At 45.5% G+C, this 25,296-nt stretch overlaps 1 protein-coding gene across 3 annotated transcripts; it reads right to left on the bottom strand.

Annotated features, from left to right (window-relative positions):
- Nucleotides 1-1,956: 1,956 nt before the first annotated feature.
- Nucleotides 1,957-24,936, bottom strand: otud7b (OTU deubiquitinase 7B). 3 transcript variants are annotated; one of them, XM_062465429.1, is made up of 12 exons: nucleotides 24,724-24,936; nucleotides 12,062-12,319; nucleotides 11,413-11,598; nucleotides 10,930-11,172; nucleotides 10,679-10,780; nucleotides 10,119-10,246; nucleotides 9,669-9,775; nucleotides 9,465-9,595; nucleotides 8,855-9,004; nucleotides 8,485-8,599; nucleotides 7,912-7,990; nucleotides 1,957-7,010 (listed from the first exon to the last, which is right to left on the bottom strand). In XM_062465429.1, exons 2-12 carry the CDS (start codon nucleotides 12,144-12,146, stop codon nucleotides 5,520-5,522), a joined length of 2,817 nt encoding a protein of 938 aa, XP_062321413.1. In that variant the 5' UTR covers nucleotides 12,147-12,319; nucleotides 24,724-24,936; the 3' UTR covers nucleotides 1,957-5,519. The 3 variants fall into 3 exon arrangements, with proteins under 3 accessions (XP_062321413.1, XP_062321414.1, XP_062321415.1); XM_062465430.1 differs by having other exon boundaries at nucleotides 1,957-7,007; XM_062465431.1 differs by having other exon boundaries at nucleotides 11,425-11,598.
- Between the last annotated feature and the right edge of the window lie 360 nt (nucleotides 24,937-25,296).

Below are 25,296 nucleotides of genomic sequence, written 5' to 3'. Positions count from 1 at the left end.
TTTAACCCTTGTGTTATCTTCGGGTCGTTCTGACCCATCAGTCATTGTGACCCACCGTCGTATTGCGACAACTTTACCGCATACAAAAACAAAGTGAAGCATTTTCTTTTAACCGTTGGGCTGTCTCAGACCCCCCACATTGCGAAGGTTAAAAGAAAATTATTTGTATTTGTTTTTGTATTGGGTAAAATTGGGTAAACACAACGATGGTTCGTTATGAACCTTTGGGTCATGTGACCCGAAGGCAGCACGAGGGTTAATAGGACGCCCATCATCAAAAAATAGATTTGCTCCTATTTGCGTAGTTCGTCACAACAGGGAAGAAAGTGTTCACCTCTGGAACCCGTTGCTTTCCATTTGTTTATCTCCTCGCCATAGTGAAAATGACACACTGCTGAAAACACCAAGTGCGGTAAAGCCTTCTTAAAGGGCCAGCCTTCTGTGAGTTAACACTGATGCATTCAGTCTACAGTGGCCAGCCTTATTCAGTCTACAGTGAGAACCCAACGTGCGAGTGTACTCCTGGAACACAATCCTAAGAACAACTTTAAATAATGTTGAAGCACTCCCTGACACACTTGGTTTACAGATTAAGTTATAGGCTACAAAATTGGTCAGTTTATCCAGAACATAGGCCAATGACATCTAAGTTACTGGTCTGTTGGTTCGATTCCCGTCCGTGACAAATGACGTTGTGTCCTTGGGCAAGGCACTTCACCCTACTTGCCTCGGTGGGAATGTCCCTGTACTTACTGTAAGTCGCTCTGGATAAGAGCGTCTGCTAAATGACCAAATGTAATGGTTTAGATCAAATAGAAGCATTGGTTAACAGATGCATGGGCACTATCTAAAATGCAGTCTAGGTTTCTCCATTCAATGCTGAGGCTAAAAGCATTTGAGGAACGCAGAGAAAGTAGCAACAGAGTGTTAAAACAAACTGCTAATACCTTCTTGCAACCTGCACAAACAGCAGTTTTTCCAATCATCTGTTTGTCATTATTTAACTGGCATTGCTGCCTCTGAACTATACTTGGGAAATATCCAAATCTCAAGAAATACATTTTATTGGCATAATGACTTATTATAAACCAAAATTCACAAAGGTTTAACCACATACATAGGCTGTTTGAAAAGCATACATTTTCATATTAGTAAGTTAAATATTGACAAGGTAAACCAAGGTACCTGTGTGTATGGCCAGGCTGCTTTGTCATCAAATCTAAACTGTAAAAAGTGTTCCACAAATATATTGGTTAAAAATAAGGTAGAAATGTCTTCCCATGAGAAAAAAAGAATGGTCCTGGATGGTCCTGAGGTACAGTTTGTCCCTGTGCACAGGTGGGGAGACAATGTCCTTGTGAACTATAATAGAAAGAGGTCTGGATTTTTTACCACATGGGAAACTGTTCAATATTACATAAGGGGCTCCAATTTCTCGAATACATAAAACAGCCCCAGACACTGGCTTTTGAATCATCTGAATTAAGAGTTGGTCTGTCATTTATGCAAAGGTAATTTGCCATAGTATTTTGTTCAGACTATTTTTAAAGCTTTCAGTTCCTGTAAGCCGTATGTTCGACAAGTATTACGTCTTGTTTGGGTTCTTAAGGTGATGGCAATGCACCCAAATTCAAAAACAGCACATTTGCAATAGACTAGAAATGCATAATTTGTCAAATATGGATATAGAAATGATTTTATTCTTACTCATATATCAACAGCTTTTCCCTTCTCATCTAACATTACAGCCACATGATATACTGTTGGAATTGTGTTCACGACAAAAGGTAGCTCTATTGTGGTGATCCGAGTTCAATTACATCCTCTGCTTTCACCTCTTAACATTATACCCACTTACCAAGTAAAGGCGATTGATTATTTTACATTCATCCTTGAAAAGAAGAGAGACATAGACATAACATGAAAATCAAACCTGTTCAAAGAAAGAGATAGCAATAGCGTTGTTGAAATACATTTATTCAAACGGTGCAAAAAATATAACGTAAAATCAGATGTTCTTTCCATCCAGATTGCACTGTCACACAGCCTGGGCTCTCCTTTCCTAACACGCACACACACAAAGATCCGAAAACCAAGACAGCCTGAAATCAGCTCAAAAGTAATGCACAAATTTGTTTAAATTGATTTGCCATTTACATGCAACAGTTCCAGTCCCATGCAACTTAAGTATCCCATGTAAATATTGTTGACGATGACAAATCTGTCCATCGAAATGAGAGAAATGTACAAAAAATACTGGGCTTTTTGTAACAAATTCGCAGGCATACCAATTCCCAGGGGAAAGGTTGGAGCAAGAGCATAGGTTGCATACACCAGCAATCAAGTCTTGTATTAAAGTCTTAGCATAGCTCAAATTGGTGGCGATCTGAAAGGAAAAAAGTAAACAAAACGTAAAAAACACAAACAATTAAAAGCCGGTCTGCTAGACAATTAGTCACGTACGAAAGAACATCCTAAAAATGATCAACTAAACATTCCAAAATGAAACTTCTGAAAAAATCTTACTATAAATATATACTCTCAAATCATAACTTCAGGTCAGCAATGAGGAAAGTAGTTTGCTAACGAGAAACCTTCGATTTTAACAGGCTTGCTTGGGATAACCTTTGACAGGCTTAAACGTCTCAGATAAATACTGACTGCATCCCAAACTCAGTTGAGAGCATCTCGTCCAATCTTTTTGTAGTGCCTATCAATATAGCCGACATTCTCATCTTAAAAAACACTGTAAAACATTGGGTTTACAAAAATAACTTGAAACATATTTATACAACCTCTCATTGTCCTCTCATTAAATACAAAACATGTTGCAGTCTCTTCAAGCTCAATGTTCAAGGTGTTTCTTATTAGCCATAGCGTTCCGTTGATGCGAGCGTGTGGTGCTGGTACATACAAAGGGGAGGGCTGAGCGCACGCATTCTTAAGTGTCAGCCGTCGCCATTCTACTGGAAACGACTGTTACTTGTGCCTTATTGGAGCTGCAATGCTTTTTTGCAAAAAGTTTCATAAAACATAAGCGCACCAACACACTCAAGCACACTCAAACACACTCAAACACACTCAAACACACACACACACAGCATTGTTTGGGTTTTAGCATAATGTCATTAAGGGGAATGGTTGGTTCTATTTCAGTGGGCATTCCTTCTTATAGACAGTTACCCTACAAGGGTTGGTCAGATACTTTGTTTTAAATTGTTTGCTTGATGTACCTCAAGAGAATGTTACCTCAAATGTACAGCAAAAATCCCTCATCTCCATGGCTAAACATAGAAAGACTAATTACTTCAGAAATTAGTATATATTGTTGTCTTAACAATTGATGAATCTCCCTCAATTTATTTTGGTTAAGTAGGGCAATACATGTCCTGCAATAATGACAAATAAAAGGGTGCCATCTATTGGGCAAGGCAGTGAATTGCATACAGAAATTCTCTTGTGCTTTAAGTGAAATGACTGCTCTCAGTTAACTCAGAAAATACAGTCAGGAAGAGAAGGATCTTTACCTCTATTGTTTTGTTCACTGAACCTTTTTTCTTCTCATGGCTCTTTAGTAATATATTGCTAAATTATCTCATGCCAAACATCCAAATTATGCACATCTCATTCATGTGCTTAGTGATAATGAATAGGAATATTAGTTAAACTCGTCTACATCCCTCACATCATATCAATGCATTACGTTTCTTCTTCAAAGAAAATGTCTAGTTTTAGTCACCTTGAGATTCTCTGTCCATAATGGCAACAACAACATGCCATAGCAACGTACAATGCATGACTGTGCAACAAAATGTAGAGTTTAATGGAAGAGGGGGGGGGGGGACTGCAGCAAAAACAAGTACTGTATACTTGACGTCTTCTTGTAAAATTTACAAAACAAGATTGTAATGCCACAAGGACAGAGATTGAAAAGGCAACTAGGAAATCGAGTTAGACACTGGTATGCAGCTATACCCCATCGGACAGAAGTAGTCGAAAAAGCGCCCCCGCCCATCTGCGCTCAGGCAGGTAGAGGAGGCAGTGTCTAGAGTTCTGACGAGACCTAAGGACAACGTAACAGTCAGATACCTTCAAATACGGTAACACAATGTCGCTGGACATTAGGAAAGTGCTTGAATTTGTGCAGAAGAGAGGTCAAGCATAGGGCCAGTCATGATCCCCTTGGTACTGGGACTTCTCTTGGACCTGGGTGTGACCATCCATACTATACATGTACTTTAAATGTTTCAATTTTTCTAGTTCTTGATGTGGTGAATATTTTTTCATAAGCTGGAGGGGGAGGAGGGGGTACAATCTTAGCTCTTCACAAAGTACTACCTGTAGCATTAACCTTCCAATAAATATGATACACGAGAGTTCGGGTCCCTCAAACCTTCTTAGTCAAAGACTTGAGGAGTTAGTATTTTTAATAAATAACGATTTCAGAATAACTGTTACAGTATGAGAGTGTGTTCTTGAAATGGGGTTTTGAGAATCCCAAATTGAAATAACTACTCTGCGTGACTATAAAATGAGGAAGACAAGCGAGGAACAGTAAAATTCCAACAACCATAGCGAATACTACAAGTTAAGTTTCAAACAATACTGACCAGAGCATGCCACCAGGTTAGTTTTATTTTACGGTACCAGGAGAGTAAACCAAAATAAATCAGTTTATAATCGATTTATGACAGCGAAATGTTATCGGGACGCCATCAAGTCTACCCAACCAGAAAATGGACAGCAAATTACAAGAGCGGGATTTGTTGAGTTCCATCTCTTGTACTCTGGAACAGTAGCACCATAGCAGCCCACAGAACTTTGACATACTTACAATAACAGATTCAGCTTGCATTATACGGATGCGTAATGACGTAATTCCTTGAACGCATCATCTTATGAACGTACCTCCCCGTAGTTTCCCAGGGAACACATGCCATGGGTGCCTGATAACAGCAATATCAGATGGCTAAGATCTGATGGGGTGAAGGGGCCTTCAAATGTTAAAACAGCAATAAAAGTAAAGAGCGAAATCGGAATTTTCCACAAACAACCGGAGATATTCAAGCAGTTTTGGGTTGTGCTTGCTTAAGTGTATTTCCGTGTCTGCGTTAGTGTGTTGTTTTTTTTGTCAGAACATGTGTATTGCCTGCCATTTACATTCTCTCCAGCAGAAGGAGACAGTTGCAAGGCAAATAGGGGGACAAAGCGGGGGAGAGCCTGCTGTTCACAAACACGCACGCACACAAACCCAGCGCCCGCATAAGAGCCACAGCAAAAATGTAACAGAAGTGCAGTTAGTCCCATCGCCTCAGCAGGCGAAACGGTTCCCACTTCCATCCACCCATCCCAATCTCTCTTGTTGTGCCGAGCGCCCATCCATTGCGCTCCAATGTCGCCTTCCCGACAGGAAGGGAGGCCCTTAAAAAAAAAGGGTAAGGTAGAGCCGTGCTCTGTGTGGTTCGTTAGGAGGTCGACCTATCCCGAACGCCTTGCAGTGCGCAAAAGCCAGTTCCGCTTCAGAACCTGTGGATGGCTGGATCGGTCTCCCTCCTCTTCAGCTCCTCGCGGTAGCAGTAGGAGCAGTAGTTGCCCGTCTCGGGGTGTCCGTAGTAGGTGCAGCTGGGTGTCCGGCACCGGCTGGACTGCAAGCTAGCCAGCCCGCCGGCGCTGCCCAGGGAGTAGTGCCTGACCGGGGGAGGCCCGCGACTGTCCAGGCTGGGGCGCACTTCCCGGAAGCCGTTGCTGTATCCGCCAGCTGTGGGCTCCGAGGTGGGGTAGTCCGGGGGGTCGAGTTCCGGAGGGTACGAGGGGGCGAAGGAGGACGAGTTGAGGCGCGACGGGCTGAGGGAGGCCGGGGCCGGCGAGGGGTTGTAGTGGGGGTGGGGCGGCCCATGCGCCAGGGGGCAGTGGCGAGGGAGGGTGGCGTAGGAAGGAAGGCCGGGGTAGGACGAGGCCGGAGAGCCGCCGGCTAGCTGCCGCCGCGTCTCCATGTAGCCGTGCATGTGGAGGTGCTGCGTGAGGGGGGCCGGGCCGGGCGCCTGCTCCATGAACGAGGGCCGAGGGATTGGCACCACGCCCGAGTACATGGAGGGGTTGAAGGAGGACGACTTGAGGTGGTTGAAGGTGGGCGGAGAGCTCTCGGGCGGCTCCTCCTTGGCCTCGTACGGCCGGTAGCTCAGTTCGCCACCGCCGCTCTCCTTCTTGGGCTGCGGGAGGCCGTTGGGCACGCCCTTTCGCTCCGTGTCTCTCCTCTGCTGCTCCTGTTCGGCCCGGAAGCGCTCCTCGGCGTCCGCCAGGTACCGCTGGATCATCTCCTCCTGGAAGGGCTGCCGGTTGCTGGTGGTGAGCTGTCCGGCGAAGATGAACTTCCTCTCACCCTGCATGGCGGCCCGCAGGATGGCCAGGCTGGCCTTGACGTCGGCGCTGTACTTGTACGGGTCGCTCTCGCTGCTCCCGCTGCTGCTGCAGCTGCTGCCGCCCGTCCCGTTCAGGCGCTCGCTGCCCGACGAGGGCGAACCCTTCCCGGAGTCCTCGGAGGCCTGGGCCGACGGCGAGCCGTCCTTGCTTCCCTTCCGCCCCCTCAGCGAGCCCTTCTTCTTCTCCCCTCCCGCCTCCGGCTTGGCCCCGCCCGCCCCCGCGTTCTTCCCCGTCATCAGCCCGCCCACGTTCCTCTTCAGCTTGTTACCCAGGTTCTTGCCAAAGCTGCCCAGTTTGTTGGCCACCGAGTCGGCCCTCTTCTTGTCCTTCTCCTTGTCCTTGTCCTTCTTGCTCTTGTCCTTGCCGCCGGTCAGGGTCCCCGCCGAGCTGTTGCTGGACGAGCTGGACGAGGAGGAGCTGTTCTTGGCCGAGCTCCCGCCGCCGCTCGCCGCCCCCGCTGTGGTCGCGTCCCCGTTGCCGTTGGAGCTGCTGCTCACCGACTCCTTGTCTGACTCTCCGGAGTCAGGGGGGGTGCGGGCGTCTTCCCCTGCAGAGGCAGTCGGCGACTCGGGCTGCGCCAGGGGTGCCTGCTTGGGGGACACAAACACGGATCGGTTGAGGGAGTGTACGGGTGCGGTAAGTAGGCTAGGTGATTCATTTAAAAGACGAGGGGTTTGGAAGGCTATGCTATATTGTGAAATGGGAGTGACCTAGAAGGAATGATGGAATGAATCTTTACCATCTCCTACAATAAGCAGTTATATAATGACCCTCTTTGCCAAGGCCCATAATTGTGAACACTAAGAACCTAAATTAGGTTAACACCACAGTAATGTTTTCTATTGACGCAGGCTTTGACGAAGAAAATTACTTTCTGAGGAAAAACAGGGCTTCCTTTATTGCTTTCGCTCACTTGAGGTTTACTGAGAAATTACCATGGACTTGTTATCCTTTCTAATTCATAATAATTCGATTTTGATACACAAGAGGACCATTGAAACTGTGTTGGAATGACGTCGTTTAACAGCCTATGCAACATGGGGCGGTTTGTTTTCACAGCCAGAACTGAACTGATAAAAAAGGGACCTATGTACCAACTGCCTAACTGAAAAACAGGGTTAGGTAGCCATAGGTGAAGAGTAGCTTATCTTAAGTCAATATTTCTGAACAGGTAATTTTTACATCCACTGTAACTTGCAACGGCATGCCGGTCTTTTAGAACCTACGAGGCTATCTAGGTATCATAAAGTTGGTGTCGTAGACCCACTTCTCAGTATACGCAAAAGCCCTGTTCCCCGGCTACTAATAATAACTGGATAAATGGTGTTATTTGGTTAAAGAAGTGTTTTTAGAAGACAAAGAATGTGATAGCAGAGCAGACATTCACTGACTGACTTCAAACTGTGTTGACAGGTTTGCGAAGAACAAGCTGTGCCAAATAAGAGAGACATACTGTTCTGCAAACAAGGGTTTAGAGAATGTCACCTGTACCTCACAAGGTAGGGGCAGCCAGGTGACAGTCATGTAGCTGTGTAACAGCTGGAGCTTGGCCTCCAGGGACAGGGTCACACTGTAGAAAAGAGAAAGTGGGGGTCAAAGTTCAATCAAGACTTTATTTCCAAGTTTTTCCTCAAATGCCGGTAAAGAATGTGTGAATGCAATAATTGATGTTCACTTTGCTGTCCATTTCCTAAGTGACAAAGTGTACTATAAGCTTTCTCATCAAGGACAAAGAGAATTCATTCGAAATATTTTCGTAAAAAAACAATATCCACTGTTAAAAAAAGAAAAAAAAGAATAAAGAGGCATCTTAATCCAGTGGAATATCCAGCTATTTTTATTCCTTTGCTATTTCCGTACTCCCCGCTGAACTCCATTCATAGCAGGCATTTAGTGCCAATCCTCACTCTCGCTGCTACCGGACATTAATCTGGAGCAGGGGTCAATCCTTGAACACTGGTGCCAGGTCCCTTTAGGCCTGCGTGCATTAGAGGGTTTCGCATAGAATAACTCATGGAGGGGTGCCTTACAAGGACACTGTAAAAAGCCTCACAGTGATCCTACCTTGCCAACATCACATTGTCCGTGTCATCTTTGCCCCACTCCCAGTCCTTCCCAGGGTCCACAGCAAAGTGCACCGGTAGCATCTTGTGCTCCGAGTCAGTCAGCGGGATCACCACTAGAGGGGTCGGAGGAAGAATCAATCAGTAAGCTTGACAGTGTTCTCTCAAAGCATTCTAGATACAACATTCCCATGCAGTCATCCGTAACACTCGAGGGGGGGGGGGAGAAAACAGTGTCACAATATTTAAATTCCAAGTGAGTGAGATATAACATCTTGTGGAGGAGTTGGCAGGCAGTAATACGCAATAGCTAGGTGTGACGGGATCAAAAATAGCAGGTGTACAGTGATGAACGACGCCATCGATATTACCTTGCTCTTTGGTGCCATCTTTCTGCTCCATGGAGACCAGGGCGGAGAAGTGGGCCTGGTCGTACGCCAGGACCAGGGGAGAGCGATGACACTTCGCAGCAGGGACCTCCAGGGGCAGATAGATGCCCCCGAATGGGATGGGTGCGAACGCTGAGGACAAACGGAAGACTTATGAAATCCACACCGTCGTATATATGGAATGGAATCTCTCGAGACAGGACGGCGAAATTCCATTTCGAAAATTGATGTGTGTGTGTGTGTGTGCGTGCGTGTGTGCGTGTGTGCGTGCGTGTGTGCGTGTCAACGTTTTGCCAACGAAAAAAAAAGAAGCTTTGTAGGTTTGAGCAATTGTGTTTTATCATCTACACTCTACAGCAATGGTAATAAGAACAAAGACATTTTGATTCAAATGTAATGACCAATATTATTAGAGCAAAACAACTGGGATGACAATTGAGCCTGGTAAGCTGTTGAGGCATAGTATTCTGTTTTAGCAATCATTCAGGACCCAAAAAATCCCTTTCGCCAATCCCTGACGTGCACGGCACCGTCTAACTGTTGTCTCCACCATTCTACAACAGTTCCATCAGCAGCACTGAGCTGGTCTCACCCTCTCCTCCAGAGTCCCGGAGCATGGTGTCAGCCACCACCACGATCGGCCTCCGCAGCACGTGAGCCAGGACAAACACGTGGAACTCCTCCAGACTCTCGTACACCGGCTCCTCCGACGACGACTCGGCCCTAAGAGCGACAGAGGAAACGGTTCAGTTTTTCGGTCATGAACGAGGTCAGACCGGTTGTTGTGGTCAGTTACCCATTGGTGCCGTTGGTGCTGTAGTGTATCCTGGGCTCGCTGGACGCCAGCTTTAGCAGCTCGTTCCACTCCTTCTGCCACTCCTCCTCGGTGTACACCAGGCCAGACTGTGGACGGACACGCACATAAATATTAGGGGTGGGGGGAAAAAATAGATTCACATTTGAATCGCGATTCAGTCTGCTAGCGATTCAGATCGATTCACAAATGTATGTTTTTTACTGAATTATATATTATTTATTTTTTCAATAAAAAAAATCTCTGACAAATCGTGAATCGATTTTTAATCGAATCGAAAGGTACCAAAAGATTCCCACCCCCAATAAATATGCAGCATTGTTTCAGTTATAAAAACGCTGTGATACAGAAATAGCTATGACAGGGTCATGGCTGTTTATCTTATGAAGTGCATAGTGGTAAAACCAATCTTGCCTCAGTATCTGCACCCACCTCCTTGTTTTGTTGAGTCTGCTGCCACCTCCACCTGCGCCTGAGGGACTCCCTCTCTTGGCCGTGGTCCATCAGCGCGTACAGAGATTTCCTCAGCATCAGGTCGCGATCGTGGAAGCCCCACATACCTGCGGCAAACAGAAACGGAGCTCATCGCACTGCCAGGGGGTGTGGAGAAAACGTCGCTCAAAGCTGTTGTGTCTACGTGGGATTTTAGGTAGTCATTTAGCAGATACTTTTATCCTAATCGACGTACGGGGGGAGAGTTGAACCTGGGAGCTGCAGTCAAATGCTTAACTACAACTCCAGTGTTCAGCATTTGGGCATATTCCATCCAAAGTTACAGTACAACACTACAAGCTCACGCCTCATTTGAATTAATTTTAATAGGCTAAGCCTCATTAGAGGAAAACTGCGGTTTCGTTTAGTCTCTTTGTCGTTGTTTGACCTGCAATTAGTCAGAGGCTTACTGGGCTGAGGACAATGTACTCATTACAAACGGTACAGAAGTGAGGGCTTGTGGGTCTTTGACTCTCCCTTTCAGAAGCAGTGATACTCACCCAGAGAAGCTGCGTGTAACAGACAGTTCCCATCTCCGCTTGTCGCTAGCGGCAAGAGGCTCTGACAGTTGGGCCCCACACGTGTCCACCAATTTAGACGACCTGACATCACACAAGGAGCAAATAGCTGCCGTTTGTAATCTGTACTTAACCTGTCCATGCTCAAACTAGACGATGTTACAATATAGTATACACAACATCACACAATGAAAGATGGATCAGATATGTGAGGAGCGTGGAGGGCCGCTAACCCGCGTGCTCCAGGGCCACCATCATGGACTGCTCGATGAGGTCCCGCTCGATGAAGCCGCGGAAGTCGTCGCGGTACACGGTGAGGTCGGGCAGCTGGAAGGTGCACAGCGGCGTGTCCAGGAGGGGCTCGCTGCTGCTGCCCACGCCGCCCACGACGCCCGTGCTGGAGACGTGCGAGCGCGCCAGGGACACGATGGTGGAGCTGGCGTGGGAGATTCCCCGCGACAGACGCTTCTCTGTGGCTGCGCGGCGGACGGAGGGAGGGGAGAGAAACTGAAGGTTACATTCGGGAGGAAGAGCGCGCGTGAGGGAGGGCAACAAGTTAACGCCTAGTTCGATTTCATATTAGATTCAAGGATTGTAAATTGGTAAAGCACACAAGGAAATGGAAGAGGTACCCCATGCCATAGGCGCAGAGGTGGTGGCAAGTACATACACGGGAATAAACAAACAAGTAAATAAATAAGTAAACAAACACTTGCCAGAGGTCTCACCTTGCACCACCTCATCCTGGCGGTGGAGAAGCGGCCGCCCCACCCTCGCCATTTCTTTGTCCGTGGGGGTGGGGTACAACCTCTCCTCTGCGAATGAGTACGACAGGTTCCCAGCATGCACCTGTCGCAGCTGTTCAAAGTCACTGAGGGCAGCGGTGAGGTCCCAGTTCTTGCCTGCAGACAGAGACGACAACAGCACTGTGTCAGACTTAACCAACCCCATCTGACGGGAAAGTGTCAAAACAAATTCTGTGGCTCTGCTCAACACACTTTAAATGAGGTTAAATATTTACCACAGACCCATCGGAATTGCTATCTTATGTAAAGGGGGCTGGAACCCTCCATTGCTTGGGTCAGAATTTATATACATATCAGAATTTCGAATGTATTGGCTCACTTCTTTGCATCGAAGTGTGTATGCATATTCTTATCTGTAGCATACTTGCTACTAAGCAACAAGAGCTAGGGATATTCTGGCTACTATATAATCTGGTTGTGACCATATGTCATAGCCCTGTAACAACCCCTTCTAGATGGGTATTCAAATTACTTCTCTTTACTACTAGCAGATGCCTATAAAACCAGAGGCATTTAAGTGGGAGTTGACTATCTGGTCCCAGAATGCTTTGCAACTTACCCTCTAGTAGGTCTCTTGCCAGTCCCGGTTCAGCTCCAGTGGAACGGACAAAGTCGGACAGGACTGCGTCCATATCCAAGGTCATGTGATCATGAATTTACGGGGCGGCGGGGGGGCATTAGGTCAGGAGAAATATCTAGGGGAACTGCCTTCCCCTACAAGACCACAGGTGCTCAAGGTCGGAGGGGAAGGGGGGGGGGGGGGGGAGTGGTGCTGGTGGTGGTTCGTCACCTTGTGTTACCACAAGACCAGCCACGCCTGGAGAAAGACAAAAACATGATTCTGTTTTTACACATGCAAACACATGCATAAACCTTATCTGCCTTTCTTCTAGTTTGTTATTTGTTTCTGTAACATTCGGTACCTGCTTCAGGCGTTTTGCTTGAACATTTTTATCGTTTCTTCCTAGTTGTTCTGTTATTGTTTACTTTGCTTTTCAGGCACATACTCTGTATTGCATTTAAAAACAAACAGTGCACAAGATAGGCAAACGGTAAGCTGACCTCCCACTGACGCAGGGTAGGCCTGCGGCACTGACGCAGGGTAGGCCTGCGGCACTGACGCAGGGTAGGCCTGCGGCACTGACGCAGGGTAGGCCTGCGGCACTGACGCAGGGTAGGCCTGCGGCACTGACGCAGGGTAGGCCTGCGGCACTGACGCAGGGTAGGCCTGCAACTCATGCCTTTGAAACAGCACATTCATTTGGAGAGTAGCCTACCCATATTATGGTACCAATTAAACCTCACATTTTGGTGAATGAAAGATTCCCTGTTCCAGTTTTATGATCTGGAATCCCAAAAGTGTTAATGCATCAGGTAGTTAAAAAATGTATACGTAGAAAAAAAAACGGGGTGTAGTTCTGCAGCACTTGTTATGTTTTATTTTGTTTCCAGTTAGCCTCGTTCATGTTACAGCAGTTAACCAACATAGCAGCAAACACAACCATGTAGCTATGCACATGGCAGCAAATGAGGGTGAAATGACTGAATGCTGGAATAGAGTCCTGTGTTACATGATTACCTAATTCACAACAATTCCACAATTAGAAGGCTTTTGAATGGCATGCACCGACAATTTGAAAATAGACATCCGTGAGCTACAGTGGAAAAACCCAAAATAGGCTTGAGAAAAAATATTATTCCATTCGACTTCACATGACTCACTCGCAGTGCACTCTTTAAAATACAGTGGTGCACACAAAAGTCACCGATTAATGAGTTAGAACGCCGAGGGCCTGGTAGGCTTCAACAACGACAGGGGATAGAGTCCGTCACCAAAGATGGCAGTGGTTTTGACAGTGCATCTCCAACAGCCAATAGGCACAAGGCAATCACAGTTCACTGGAAGCTTGGTTCCTTAAAAAGGCTGCGTTACCATGGCAACGACCATACGTTTCGACGAATAGGCGTATCAGTGATGACCACACCGGGACAGTAGTCATCAGGGGTTGGCCACGGGGCTGTTAAAAGAAGGTGTGGAAATAATCAAACAAGCCCACACATGAATTGTAATGCTCTTGAGATAGCTACCAGGCTAATGCTTAGGCCGAACTGAAGCCACTGTCCAAATGCTGCCCTTCTGGGTCTGATCCAAAAGGAGTATTGATGAAATGTGTTGCATTATCCAAATCTTTTTGTACCTCACCTCCAGTCTAAGATCACTACCCACAGCATTGTTCCAGCCTCAGTTTTGACTCTGAACTCTTCACCACTGTGCATGGTGGTGAGTCATGAGCTCTATCCCCAACACCTCCCTCTCTCTCCCCCTTTCTTTCTCGCTTGCGCCCTCCCTCTACCCGTCTCACTCTAAAAAACACACAGGAGGGCAGGCAGGAGAGAAGGCTCAAACACAAAGGGGCTTTCTCAACATGGTTTCCAGTGCCCTCTTTCCAAAGTGAGTCAACAGAAAGGGCTTACACTGCAGGGCCCTCTTGCTGTGTGTAATCATTTAAAGAGTACACGGTTCTAGCAGTGACTCGTGGACAGCAGTCACTGAATTCTTCAAAAGGAGTATCGTCTTTGTTGACCCATGTTCTGCAATGAAAAACACCAGTGGACGAGCTACTTCTGCCTGGCAGGTTTGCGCTTACTCTAACGGATGAAGTTAAACGTCCTCGCGCTTATGCAAAGCCCCTTCTTGTGTTAAATTTATGACATCTCGTAAAAAGGTAATTTTACGGGCGGATTAGTGTGACCGACACCGTTACTAGACTTCGCCAATAAAAAACTAAAAAGGAGAACGGCTTGCCAGAAATGACGCATCAACAAACAACACATAAAAGAAAAGACGGACCTAGCGTGCGTGACGGCACCGTGGTCGGTGGACAGAATGTACCCAAACAAACAAAGAATGAAAGAAAGGCTTATGCTATGTTATGCACAGCCTCTAACTTCAGCCATTCCTGGAGACCTACTCAGCCTCTGACGCAGCTTGAATGGCATCCATTCCTGAAGCTGCTTTACAAGAGACAAATGCCCCCCCCCCTAAAGTCTACCATATTGTTTCTCGTTTTTCCCGAAATTGAAAACTGGTCTTCCAGCTGCCTCTAGATCCGCAAAGGCTGGAGTGACCTTTCTCAATGTTTCCAGCAATGTCACATTCTAGGAGGTTAAAACAAGTTAAGAGACGGCTGTTGAATGTTTATGTTCCGGGAGACAGACACCTGTGGGTTACCGCCTGACCGACATAACAGCCTAGCCCCCGCTGCCGGGGGAAAGTTGCCACTGATTTGTGCTTTGGCCGGCCAGGCTTTTGTCTAACAGGAGGGAGTTACGTAATAAGAGCGCTGCTGACAACACGTGGGTGCTGAGCCGAGCTGAGCCTGAGAGTGGAGACCCGGATCACTGAGGCAGACTTGGGGAGGTCACAAAGGCCTGGCCAGGTCGCTGTAGCCAGCATGATGGATAGCTTCATAGGACAGGGAGGGTAGGCTCAGACATACTCTCAGTTAAAATGCGCAGAGCTCCGAGGTGATTTCTAACGGTTAAGAGATGAGGAACCTGTGCAAATATATATAACTAGGTAAGTGTTTAAAGCAGAATCCGAACAGGCTAGGGGAGACATTGCTTTAGCGTCATGATTAATGAAGTCCAACCGACCTAAGAAAGATAGGATTTTTATTATGATGAAGTGGAAAGACTACTTGTACAGTAGCCTAGCTTTTGAAGTTGGTCTGTCAAATGGAAGAAAAATTGTATGAATGTCATGCTAAATCAATATTTTGTTTGTCCACCATTAACAATTCCATTTATTTGATTAAAGATCTCTCTAAGTAAATAGACTGAATCTAACATGTAAGTGAAACTTGTCAAAGGGTACCATGTTTTTATTGATGTTGTTCAATAAAGAGCCTTGATCCCGAGTATGCCCTCCAGATAGAGCCCCTAACCTCAGACAACATGCGTGGGGAAAAACCATGACAACTGCTTTGTCACGTCTCTGTAGGCACAGTGCCTCGACGTGAAATAGCCTAAACTCTCAAGTAGGTTCAAACAACATCTAGATGTGATCTTCGGAGAAGGCTTTTACTTCCAACTTCACTGTCCATAGCTGCCATCGGGCACAGTTTCAGTCCAGGGACGAGCCTACACTGTCCATTGCCCGTTGATCCTTTTGATACCGAGACACTTCAGGAGCGGGCCTTAATTCCCCTTTTCGGTTGGGGAGTTGACTGGGACTCGTGTATTTTGGATCCACTTAGTCACATAACGGGAAACACGAGGCTCGTTCCACAGTCGGCAGAGACGGCAACAAGGGTCTGAGGGTAGAAGAGGATACCGCTTGGCTTTGCTTGAGGAATAATTTTTTTTAGATTTAGGGTCGTCAGTCTGTACGCTGTGATTCATGAGTGACATCACAGCATTCCAACCTTCATTAAGCCTCCAGCGGGCTGGACATTTGAGTTTTTCTGTTTACCTTTCATGCTCAGGTGAAGTTGATGGATTACCCACGTGTCAGTTCTATTTTTGTGTAATCACACAGGCTAAAAAAACACTTCCAATGATCTCAGTGTGCAACACTGCCAAGGTTGTAAAGTGATATGAATAATAACATAGGCCTAACCCCTGTTAAAGACGAACCATCTAAACAGGACCAATTGTAGACTTGTAGTATGATGGGCCTATTACTGACTACATCTATCAGTCGTCTCAATTGAGGGAAAGATGGGTTTGGATGTTCGGCCCAGCCACAAGCAGAGTAATCAGGTTCAATTTCCAGTGTACGCCTAGGCCTAGAAACATGGTGAATCATGCCCATTACAATCCTTTGACCTCATTGCAATCCTTTAAAAGGTAACCCTAGACGTAGGAAGACATGCTGTTCCAGTGAATGCCTAACTTGTAGGTCTCTCTAAGAAGGCGGCGTTTCTCGAAGGGCTCAGTGTGAGATAGGATTAGAAGAGAAAGAAATCAAGGATGATCCGAGCGCTGGCCAGCTAGAAGAGGTCAAGCTAAAAGGTGTGGCGAGAGGCATCGTCCTTCACCTTTCTGTGCTGCAGTGTGCCGTCATCGGGTTTCTGAGGGAGCTCCCACACACTGGCTCTTGCATAAGCTCAGAGCTGCAACGGAGAAGGCTGGGCGCCGTGTCTGCAGGCGGAAGGATGGGAGTTCAAACCTTAACCCAGTTCTCGCCGGGTTTCGCTGCAACTCGGCTGTGCGGAACTGTCTTCTGGTGATCTTGTATGTCAGCACTGCAGAATAGCTCAGCGCCGCTGAAGGTGTGTTACGTAGCCTAGTCGCTGGAACAAAGCCCGGCACAAGATAAAAAGGGAACATCATGATCCAAGGTTATGCTGAGCATAACGGAACAGAGGCAGAATGTGGCATTGCGAACACAGGATGGGATTTGTGTAAGGCGTGTGAATTCTGCAAGCCTCGCAGCATGACAATGTTGTACGGTCAAAAACACTGACAATGTTGTACGGTCAAAAACACTGATCCAGTGTACACTCAATGGGATCTCAAAGTCATAGCCTGGCGCACACCCAACGGGGAAGGAAAAACAAGTTTGTGACAGAAGATCTGGAAGTACGGCTTTTTTTTTTTTGCCTGTATTCTCGCCTTCACAGGCGCATCACGTCAGGGCACCATGCTTTTGAAGGGAGGGGGAGGTTGCATAATGCCCAAGCATACGATAAGCATCGCATCAGCATTGAGGAACAGCCCCCCCCCCACTCAGGCTAGGAGAGGACTACTGCAGAGCAGGCCCAGGGTTTACATAGCACTTTACATAGCACAGGGTTTACATAGGAGCCTGCACTGCCCACCTCTATGTGTGTCCGCAGCTTCTTAGCCATTACACTTGATCTGCTAGTAAACTGCTGTGTTGCTAATGGTTTTATCGATGTTTCGTCCATTTCGTTGGAAGGTTAGCATGGCGGATACAAAGCAAGGTCTCACATTTTCAATGGCTTCCAGCTCAGGGGTCATTACATCTAATTGGAGTTTGCTCATTTCCTCAGGTCATGGGATATTCTAGAGAGTAGGACACTGAAGGAAAATCAATAAAACTCGCTGAAGTGAATGCTGGAAAACATTTCCTGAATTACTGAAGAGAACCATAAAACGACTCCTTAAGGGCTATTAGTCCAAATTTCATTTTACACAAGTCTATGTTGTACTAGAATGAGATTAAAGCACATAGTGACCACCATCAAAGTTTGTCAAATTATTTCCAAAAACTGCAATCTCTTCTCTTGAGAAGTCCCACTCTTGGAACAGGGGCTCAAACTGTCCAGTCATCATTCAAATCCCTGCCGCTCTTACACTTCTTTACACTAGCACACACCTTTTCTGCTGGCTCTAGAACATTTAGAGGGCAATCTGACAGCCAAAACTCTTGTTTTCTCACTTCCCAAAAGGCTTCAGTTAAACAAGATACGGCTAAGGCTAAACCAAAGACTAAATGTCTTGTTTAGCATGTTCCTATCTAATATATATATATATATATATATATAAATAAGTGGGATGTGTTGATGAACTATGTTAGTATAGCAATAGGAAGACTACACGTTCACCACCTTATCTGCATGCATCCCATAATTAGAACCTTTTTCACAGCCTAAAAATAGCTTATGTTAATCATGAACTAAAGACACCACGCCACTCCATTCCCATTCAGCAGACTTCTGATTGACATAAAGACAGCTGAGGGCTCATGTCATGATTCTTACTTAGAACATAGCCTACGCTTGGCTCATCATTGGACCCAACTTGAAAATATCCACTTTCTATCTCACAGTAAGAGACAGTCAAAGGAATTAAAGAATATTAGGGAAAACCTAGAAACAGTTTAAATGTTACACGAAACAAGATTTAAGGGGAAAGGACATCAAAACCCTGCACCATCAACAGAAGACAAGCGATCGAAAAGCACGAGCAGCGGATGACATCCGACTCTCGGATCTTCGTCAGACAAACGACCGCTCGGTTTCTAATACTGCTGGCGACAAGGGATATTTCCTCTCTTCTCCTGTCAGTACCATGTCAGTCACTACTAAACGTGCACACAGCCTGGCCTCAGAGGTTCATGCTACAGTTAGGTCCATAAATATTTGGACATTGACACAATTTTCATCATTTTGGCTCTGTATACCACCACAATGGATTTGAAATGAAACAATCAAGATGTGCTTTAAGTGCAGACTTTCAGCTTTAATTTAAGGGTATTTACATCCAAATCAGGTGAACGGTGTAGGAATTACAACACATTTTATATGTGGCCCCCCCCTTTTTAAGAGACCAAAAATAATTGGACAAACTAACATAATCATAAATCTAATTGTCACTTTTAATACTTGGTTGCAAATCCTTTGCAGTCAATGACAGCCTGAAGTCTGGAACCCATAGACATCACCAGACGCTGGGTTTCGTCCCTGGTGATGCTCTGCCAGGCCTCTACTGCAACTGTCTTCAGTTCCTGCTTGTTCTTGGGGCATTTTCCCTTCAGTTTTGTCTTTAGCAAGTGAAATGCATGCTCAATTGGATTTAGGTCAGGTGATTGACTTGGCCATTGCAGAACATTCCACTTCTTTGCCTTAAACTCTTTGGTTGCTTTCGCAGTATGCTTCGGGTCATTGTCCATCTGCACTGTGAAGCGCCGTCCTATGAGTTCTGAAGCATTTGGCTGAATCTGAGCAGATAATATTGCCCGAAACACTTCAGAATTCATCCTACTGCTTTTGTCAGCAGTCACATCATCGATAAATACAAGGGAACCAGTTCCATTGGCAGCCATACATGCCCACGCCATAACACTACCTCCACCATGCTTCACTGATGAGGTGGCATGCTTTGGATCATGAGCAGTTCTTTCCCTTCTCCATACTCTTCTCTTCCCATCATTCAGGTACAAGTTGATCTTGGTCTCATCTGTCCATAGGATGTTGTTCCAGAACTGTACAGGGTCTTTTAGATGTTTTTTGGCAAACTCTAATCTGGTCTTCCTGTTTTTGAGACTCACCAATGGTTTACATCTTGTGGTGAACCCTCTGTATTTACTCTGGTGAAGTCTTCTCTTAATTTTTGACTTTGACACAGATACGCCTACCTCCTGGAGAGTGTTCTTGATCTGGCCAACTGTTGTGAAGGGGTTTTTCTTCACCAGGGAAAGAATTCTTCTGTCATCCACCACAGTTGTTTTCCGTGGTCTTCCGGGTCTTTTGGTGTTGCTGAGCTCACCAGTGCGTTCTTTCTTTTTAAGAATGTACCAAACAGTTGATTGAGCCACACCTAATGTTTTTGCTATCTCTCTGATAGGTTTTGATTTTTCAGCCTAACGATGGCTTGCTTCACTGATGGTGACAGCTCTTTGGACTTCATATTGAGAGTTGACAGCAACAGATTCCAAACACAAATACCATACTTGAAATGAACTCTAGACCTTTTATCTGCTCCTTGTCAATGAAATAACGAACTCCCATGAGGGAATAACATACACCTGGCCATGGAACAGCTGAGCAGCCAATTGTCCAATTACTTTTGGTCCCTTAAAAAGGGGGGGGCCACATATAAAATGTATTGTAATTCCTACACCGTTCACCTAATTTGGATGTAAATACCCAGAAATTAAAGCTGAAAGTCTGCACTTAAAGCACATCTTGATTGTTTCATTTCAAATCCATTGTGGTGGTATACAGAGCCAAAATGATGAAAATTGTGTCAATGTCCAAATATTTATGGACCTAACTGTATGTGCCCTGGGCCTGTCTCTGGAGTCAAAACCAGTAGTCTCCACTCAAGCAGTGCTAATTAACAGCCACTTATAGCTGTTTGGAGACTGCTGCGGGGTGCCACGGTGGCAGCCAACAGCGTACGGTCCCGACTGATCCTCCCGTTCGTCTGTGTGCTTTGTGATCCCACTTTGCCGTATTTTGTGCTGAATCTCAACGTGTTGTGCGTTTTTGTACAGAGAGATGTGAGATAGCTGACAGACCGGTTTCACTAGATCAATGAACGGTTTGCCTTGGTTTCAGTATTCCGGAAAACTGACAGCCTAAACTCTGTGATATTGATTTCACGCGTCTGCTAAATTAATCACATGTATTTAGCGTCTACTAAATTAATAAAATGTAAATTGACATGGGCAACCACCCAACCACCCTTGAAAGCAGTGAACTTCATACATTGTCACTGCCCTGAGATAAAGCCACAGAACCTAAAAGGGTTCTGCCACGTTAATTTTATTGACATAGATGAAACACTAGGGGAATTTATTGTTGCCTCAAACTCTCCTACTCTCAACTGGCTACTGCAGGACGGTACTACATACCTTCACAATGGTGTTCAGCATTGAACACATTCTGTGTGACCCATTCAATTTCCCAGCCATTTGATTAAACAGCCCCCCACCGAAAAACAAACATGCAGCCTGTAACATCATTTGTCATGTGACAGGCCAACCAAACGTCAGCACGGCTTGTGGCTAGGCTAAAGTCAGTGGCTGAAGGAGCATAAGCCGAGGCAGGCCAGAGTGCATGTGAATCCCCATGTGCTGCAGGACTGGCAGCCAGTGCAGTAGGACGGCTTTTCGTCAAACTCTGTGACATCATCCCGGGTGAAAGGCTCCCATCAGATGCGTACAGAATTACTGCCCCTCTGTTCTGGATTTACAGGTGAGAGTAGCAGGGACAGCGTTGGCACAGTGTAGGAAGAACGAGGAGGCAGTGACTCGTGTGCTCTGGGAGCCAGGCCCGTCAGACTGTGGTTTGTCCTGCTGTTGACATGGACACCCTGTACCCATACACTCCCTTTCTAAAAACGCCTCATTGTCCTGTTTATGGGAGGCTAATGTTTAAAATATGAAAGATCAGTCGCTTAAATCTATCATTAATCTATCTATCATAATCCAACCAAAAACAAGTGGACCTTGTAATAAATATGTTCTTAACAAAATCAACACAGCTAGTGGTTAATAGGAAAACTGGTTACAACAACACATCACAGTAGTCCCCCTTTAGAGAACTTTACACTACAGAGCCCTGTAGCCGCTCTAACACAAAGGTAGGGTGTGATCAGTGATGCTTGGCTACTGGGCCTCTCCACCCTGACACAAACAGCCCTGGGCTCTGGCTGCTGGGTCACAAGGCTGGCAGGCATCCAGCCATGCCAGGGAGGTGGAGCTCAACAGGGGTTTTTTATGAGTCGCTGTCTGGAGCACAGGCTCTCGGAGACAAGCTTCCTATTGATCCGCTCTGTGGAGGAATCATGAGGACTGGGGGCATTTTCTCATTAACCCTTGTGCTGCCTTCGGGTCACATGACCCAAAGGTTCATAACGAACCATCGTTGTGTTTACCCAATTTTACCCAATACAAAAACAAATTAAAATAATTTTCTTTTAACCTTTGCAATGTGGGGGGTCTGAGACAGCCCAACGGTTAAAAGAAAATGCTTCACTTTGTCTTTGTATGCGGTAAATCTGTCGCAATACGACGGTGGGTCACAATGACTGATGGGTCAGAATGACCCGAAGATAACACAAGGGTTAAAAGCACATCTGTTCCATTCTGGTATGAGATGTGTTGGGTGCTCCAGCAGACAGGGATAACAGGGGTGCATAGACTTCTCCCATTGCCCAAAGGATTCTCAAACCTTACGTTCTGGGCACTTGATGCATAATTGTCCTGATTCACTTGAACCAAGAACCAGGCTAAATGTGTTTTGGCAAAAAAATATTGGGAATAAGCCTTGTTTAATCGATGATTGAAGTAACTGGAACTGTGCATGTATTATCCTTAGTGTCCAGTATTGATGGACCCCTACTTGATCCAAATCTATTAGGAGGCCTAGAACAGGAAACTTCAGGGTTGGCTCGATTCCACCATGTGCTATACAAGCAAAACAAATCTCAATTTTCTTATGAATCTGATTATTAGCAGTGACGGATCAAACAGGAAAAGCTCCACAGCAAATGGGTTTGGCCCAAGAAACTGATACAGGATACTTGGAAGGCGCACATGCACACGCTTATCCAACAGCTGTTAGGGGGAGCCCATCTCCTCTGTGTTGCTGAGGCAGCAGGGAAGCTCAGTGAAATACAATATTCACCCACACCATGATGACCATAGCAGATCAACTGGATAAAACCCCAGAGGGGTGGAGTTGGGTGACAAGAACACAATAAAACACAGTCTTGACACTGTCAAGCCTACAGTATGATACACTCAACACAACACCTAGCCTATATCTTGATGGTGGTATAAAGGCTAGGCTGTAGTTATGTGTAAATTGTGTCAAGCTAGATAAGATCATTTTAATTTTGAGAAAAATGACAACTTTGCGAGGAACTATCGCAACTATGATTGACACCAAGCTGGAGACAAACTAGCGAAGGTTCCAGAATCTCCAAATGTGTTATCTGTAACCCGTGTTACGCATAAATAATGGTGATATCAGTGTCACCCACATCTGTATCTGGGTAATTTACTACCTCTGGAGTTAGACAACTTGTTGATGCTGCTGTTTATCTTTAAACATAGACCTATTACAAATAGGAATATAGTCCTGGCTGCAGAATAGTGGGCCTAGCCTAACTGTATTTTAGCATTAGCCTACATGTGTTTCCTTCGTTTGGACTGCCACTCAGTGCCTTTGGATACTCTTGAATCTGAATATCACAGAGACGTGCAAAACGCACCTTCAGAGACAGCCTGAGGTGTTCTGCTCTAATGCATTAATGTGTTCCTGGTAGAGCTGGGCACTTGCATAACACGGTCTGACAGTGCAAACCTGAACTCACGCCCTTGCAGAGCCCGCTCACCGGAGAACTCTCCAACTTACAGTTCGATTTTGTATTTTGAATCCAAAAAAAAAACCTGCAATGTCATTGGAATGAGGAAGGAGGGCTCAATGTATTTTATCCTCCCACAACATGGCTAAAACCTCCAGCCACATTCCACAATGTTTACAAAAGAGAACCGCATACTGTCAACACTGATAACATTAATGAGGCACAGTGACAGAGAAATGCTTGGCAACATACCAGTATTGGTCTCAATATTTATCTTTATAATTAAGTATAGCACAAATCATCACGTGAATTTGCTACGAAATAAGGCTTGTGATTTTACAGGTTGTAGAGTAGTTGCCTATGCAGTATAGGGAAAGAAACACTTGCATTAGTCAGATACAGAAAGCCAAATCAGAGAACATTATTTGTGTCCTACTTTCTGTTGATTTGGCTGCCTGTACTGGACTCCCAGCAAACAAAAGACTTTGTTAAAAGGAACTAGCTGAATAATTCAAAGCAAAGTGTAACGCTACCCTCTCATTGTAGTGTTAATGGCATTGATACACAATAATCGTAGCCTTAGCTTAAAGAGAGCCATGCATATACTTTACATTCTATGACTAGCTAGACTATTTTACCAAGTACTGTAGAACGGTCTCCTCACTCAGGTGTCACCAATTAAATTTAGTCCTACACAAATCTGTTTGCATAACTAGCTAGCAACTACGCGTTACGTTAGCTAGCTAGTGATACTAGGTGAATAGCTTAATGGTTTTGGACCATGCAAGCGAGCAAGCCATACCATTTTAAAGCCAGAATGTCGAATAATAAATAACATACGTTATATTCCTTTGTAGCTTGGGTCTATATCGTGTACCGTACCAGTCTGGCTATATAGCTAGCAAGCTAACGAACTAGCCAATCATCCAAACGTTGTTACTGTGTAAGCTACTAGCGTAGCGAAGGTAGCTTAGTGCTACCTTGTTTGGTTTTCCGGGGCTGCTCGGCGGTTCATACTGCCTGTGTTCCTTCAGTTGTTTGCGTTCATGTATAAAATATTCCCAAAAGTTTTAAAGTCCATGTATATCGCAGACTTATTTAAACATTCCTGACAACGGATTTATCGGTACCAATAGCAACTCATTCAATTTACAGCCGTAATTTTCTCTCGTGCCCCCAACTTGTCCACTTTATACTGGGCAAGGCGATGGAATTCCAAAGCATTTCAGCAAGACCCCATCCTAACAATTCCCAAAATGAATGTAATACGACTGATTACAATGTAACCTGGCGGTGTAGTTTTGCCACCGCTGTGACGCACCACTCATGTTTATATAAACGAACAAACCTTATATGCTAACTGGCTAGCTAAGCTAAACTTCGTTGAGCAAAGGCTCAAGCAATCGTCAATGGAGTGCACCCATGTCTGCTTACCTTGAGCGGCCTCGGAGATATGTCTATTATCGTCCCATAATGGTAATACATAGTGAAAAAAAATCTCCGTGGAATCCGTAACTTTATGAAGACTAGTTGTAGATAACTTCAGGGATTTTCAGAGGATGCAAGTCAAATGAATAAATCCAAAACAGGACCCCAGCGATAAAGTAATTTCTCTAGTTACAACAACAATGTCAAACCTAGGCGCTCATGAGTCCGCCCTGCTGAGGTTAACAATTCTATCACCAACCAATCGCTGAGGAGACTGTGGTTGACTAACGTGCCAATTGGTCAATGATCACCCTGCAATTCCTTATTGGCACAGCCTACAAAAACTGACACCGAATGAGAAAAGGAGCGTAGGCAACTTGTATTGGCTGTCGGGAACCACCGAGGTAGGAATTTGCCCGATGAACCAATGGGTAAAGTTCCTATCGAGAACTGTGTAAGACAGGCAATGCTGGACGGGGCGGAAACTATGGTGAGGTCATCTGAGATGATGTAAACATTCACGTCACTTGCAGTTGTTCTAGTCACCATTGCTCATCGTGCCGCTCACTTTCTGAACAG

This window comes from Osmerus eperlanus, chromosome 7, assembly GCF_963692335.1.
Source record: "Osmerus eperlanus chromosome 7, fOsmEpe2.1, whole genome shotgun sequence".
In the NCBI taxonomy this organism is placed as follows: Eukaryota; Metazoa; Chordata; class Actinopteri; order Osmeriformes; family Osmeridae; genus Osmerus; species Osmerus eperlanus.
This window is presented reverse-complemented; position numbering and strand designations above follow the sequence as displayed.

Coding starts and splice junctions, on each gene's coding strand:
- otud7b (XM_062465429.1), bottom strand. CDS start 12,146: ATGACCTTGGATATGGACGCAGTCCTGTCCGACTTTGTCCGTTCCACT. Junction 9,596..9,668: donor AGCACCAACGGCACCAATGG/GTAACTGACCAC, acceptor TGTCGCTCTTAG/GGCCGAGTCGTCGTCGGAGG. Junction 7,991..8,484: donor GACAATGTGATGTTGGCAAG/GTAGGATCACTG, acceptor TCTTTTCTACAG/TGTGACCCTGTCCCTGGAGG.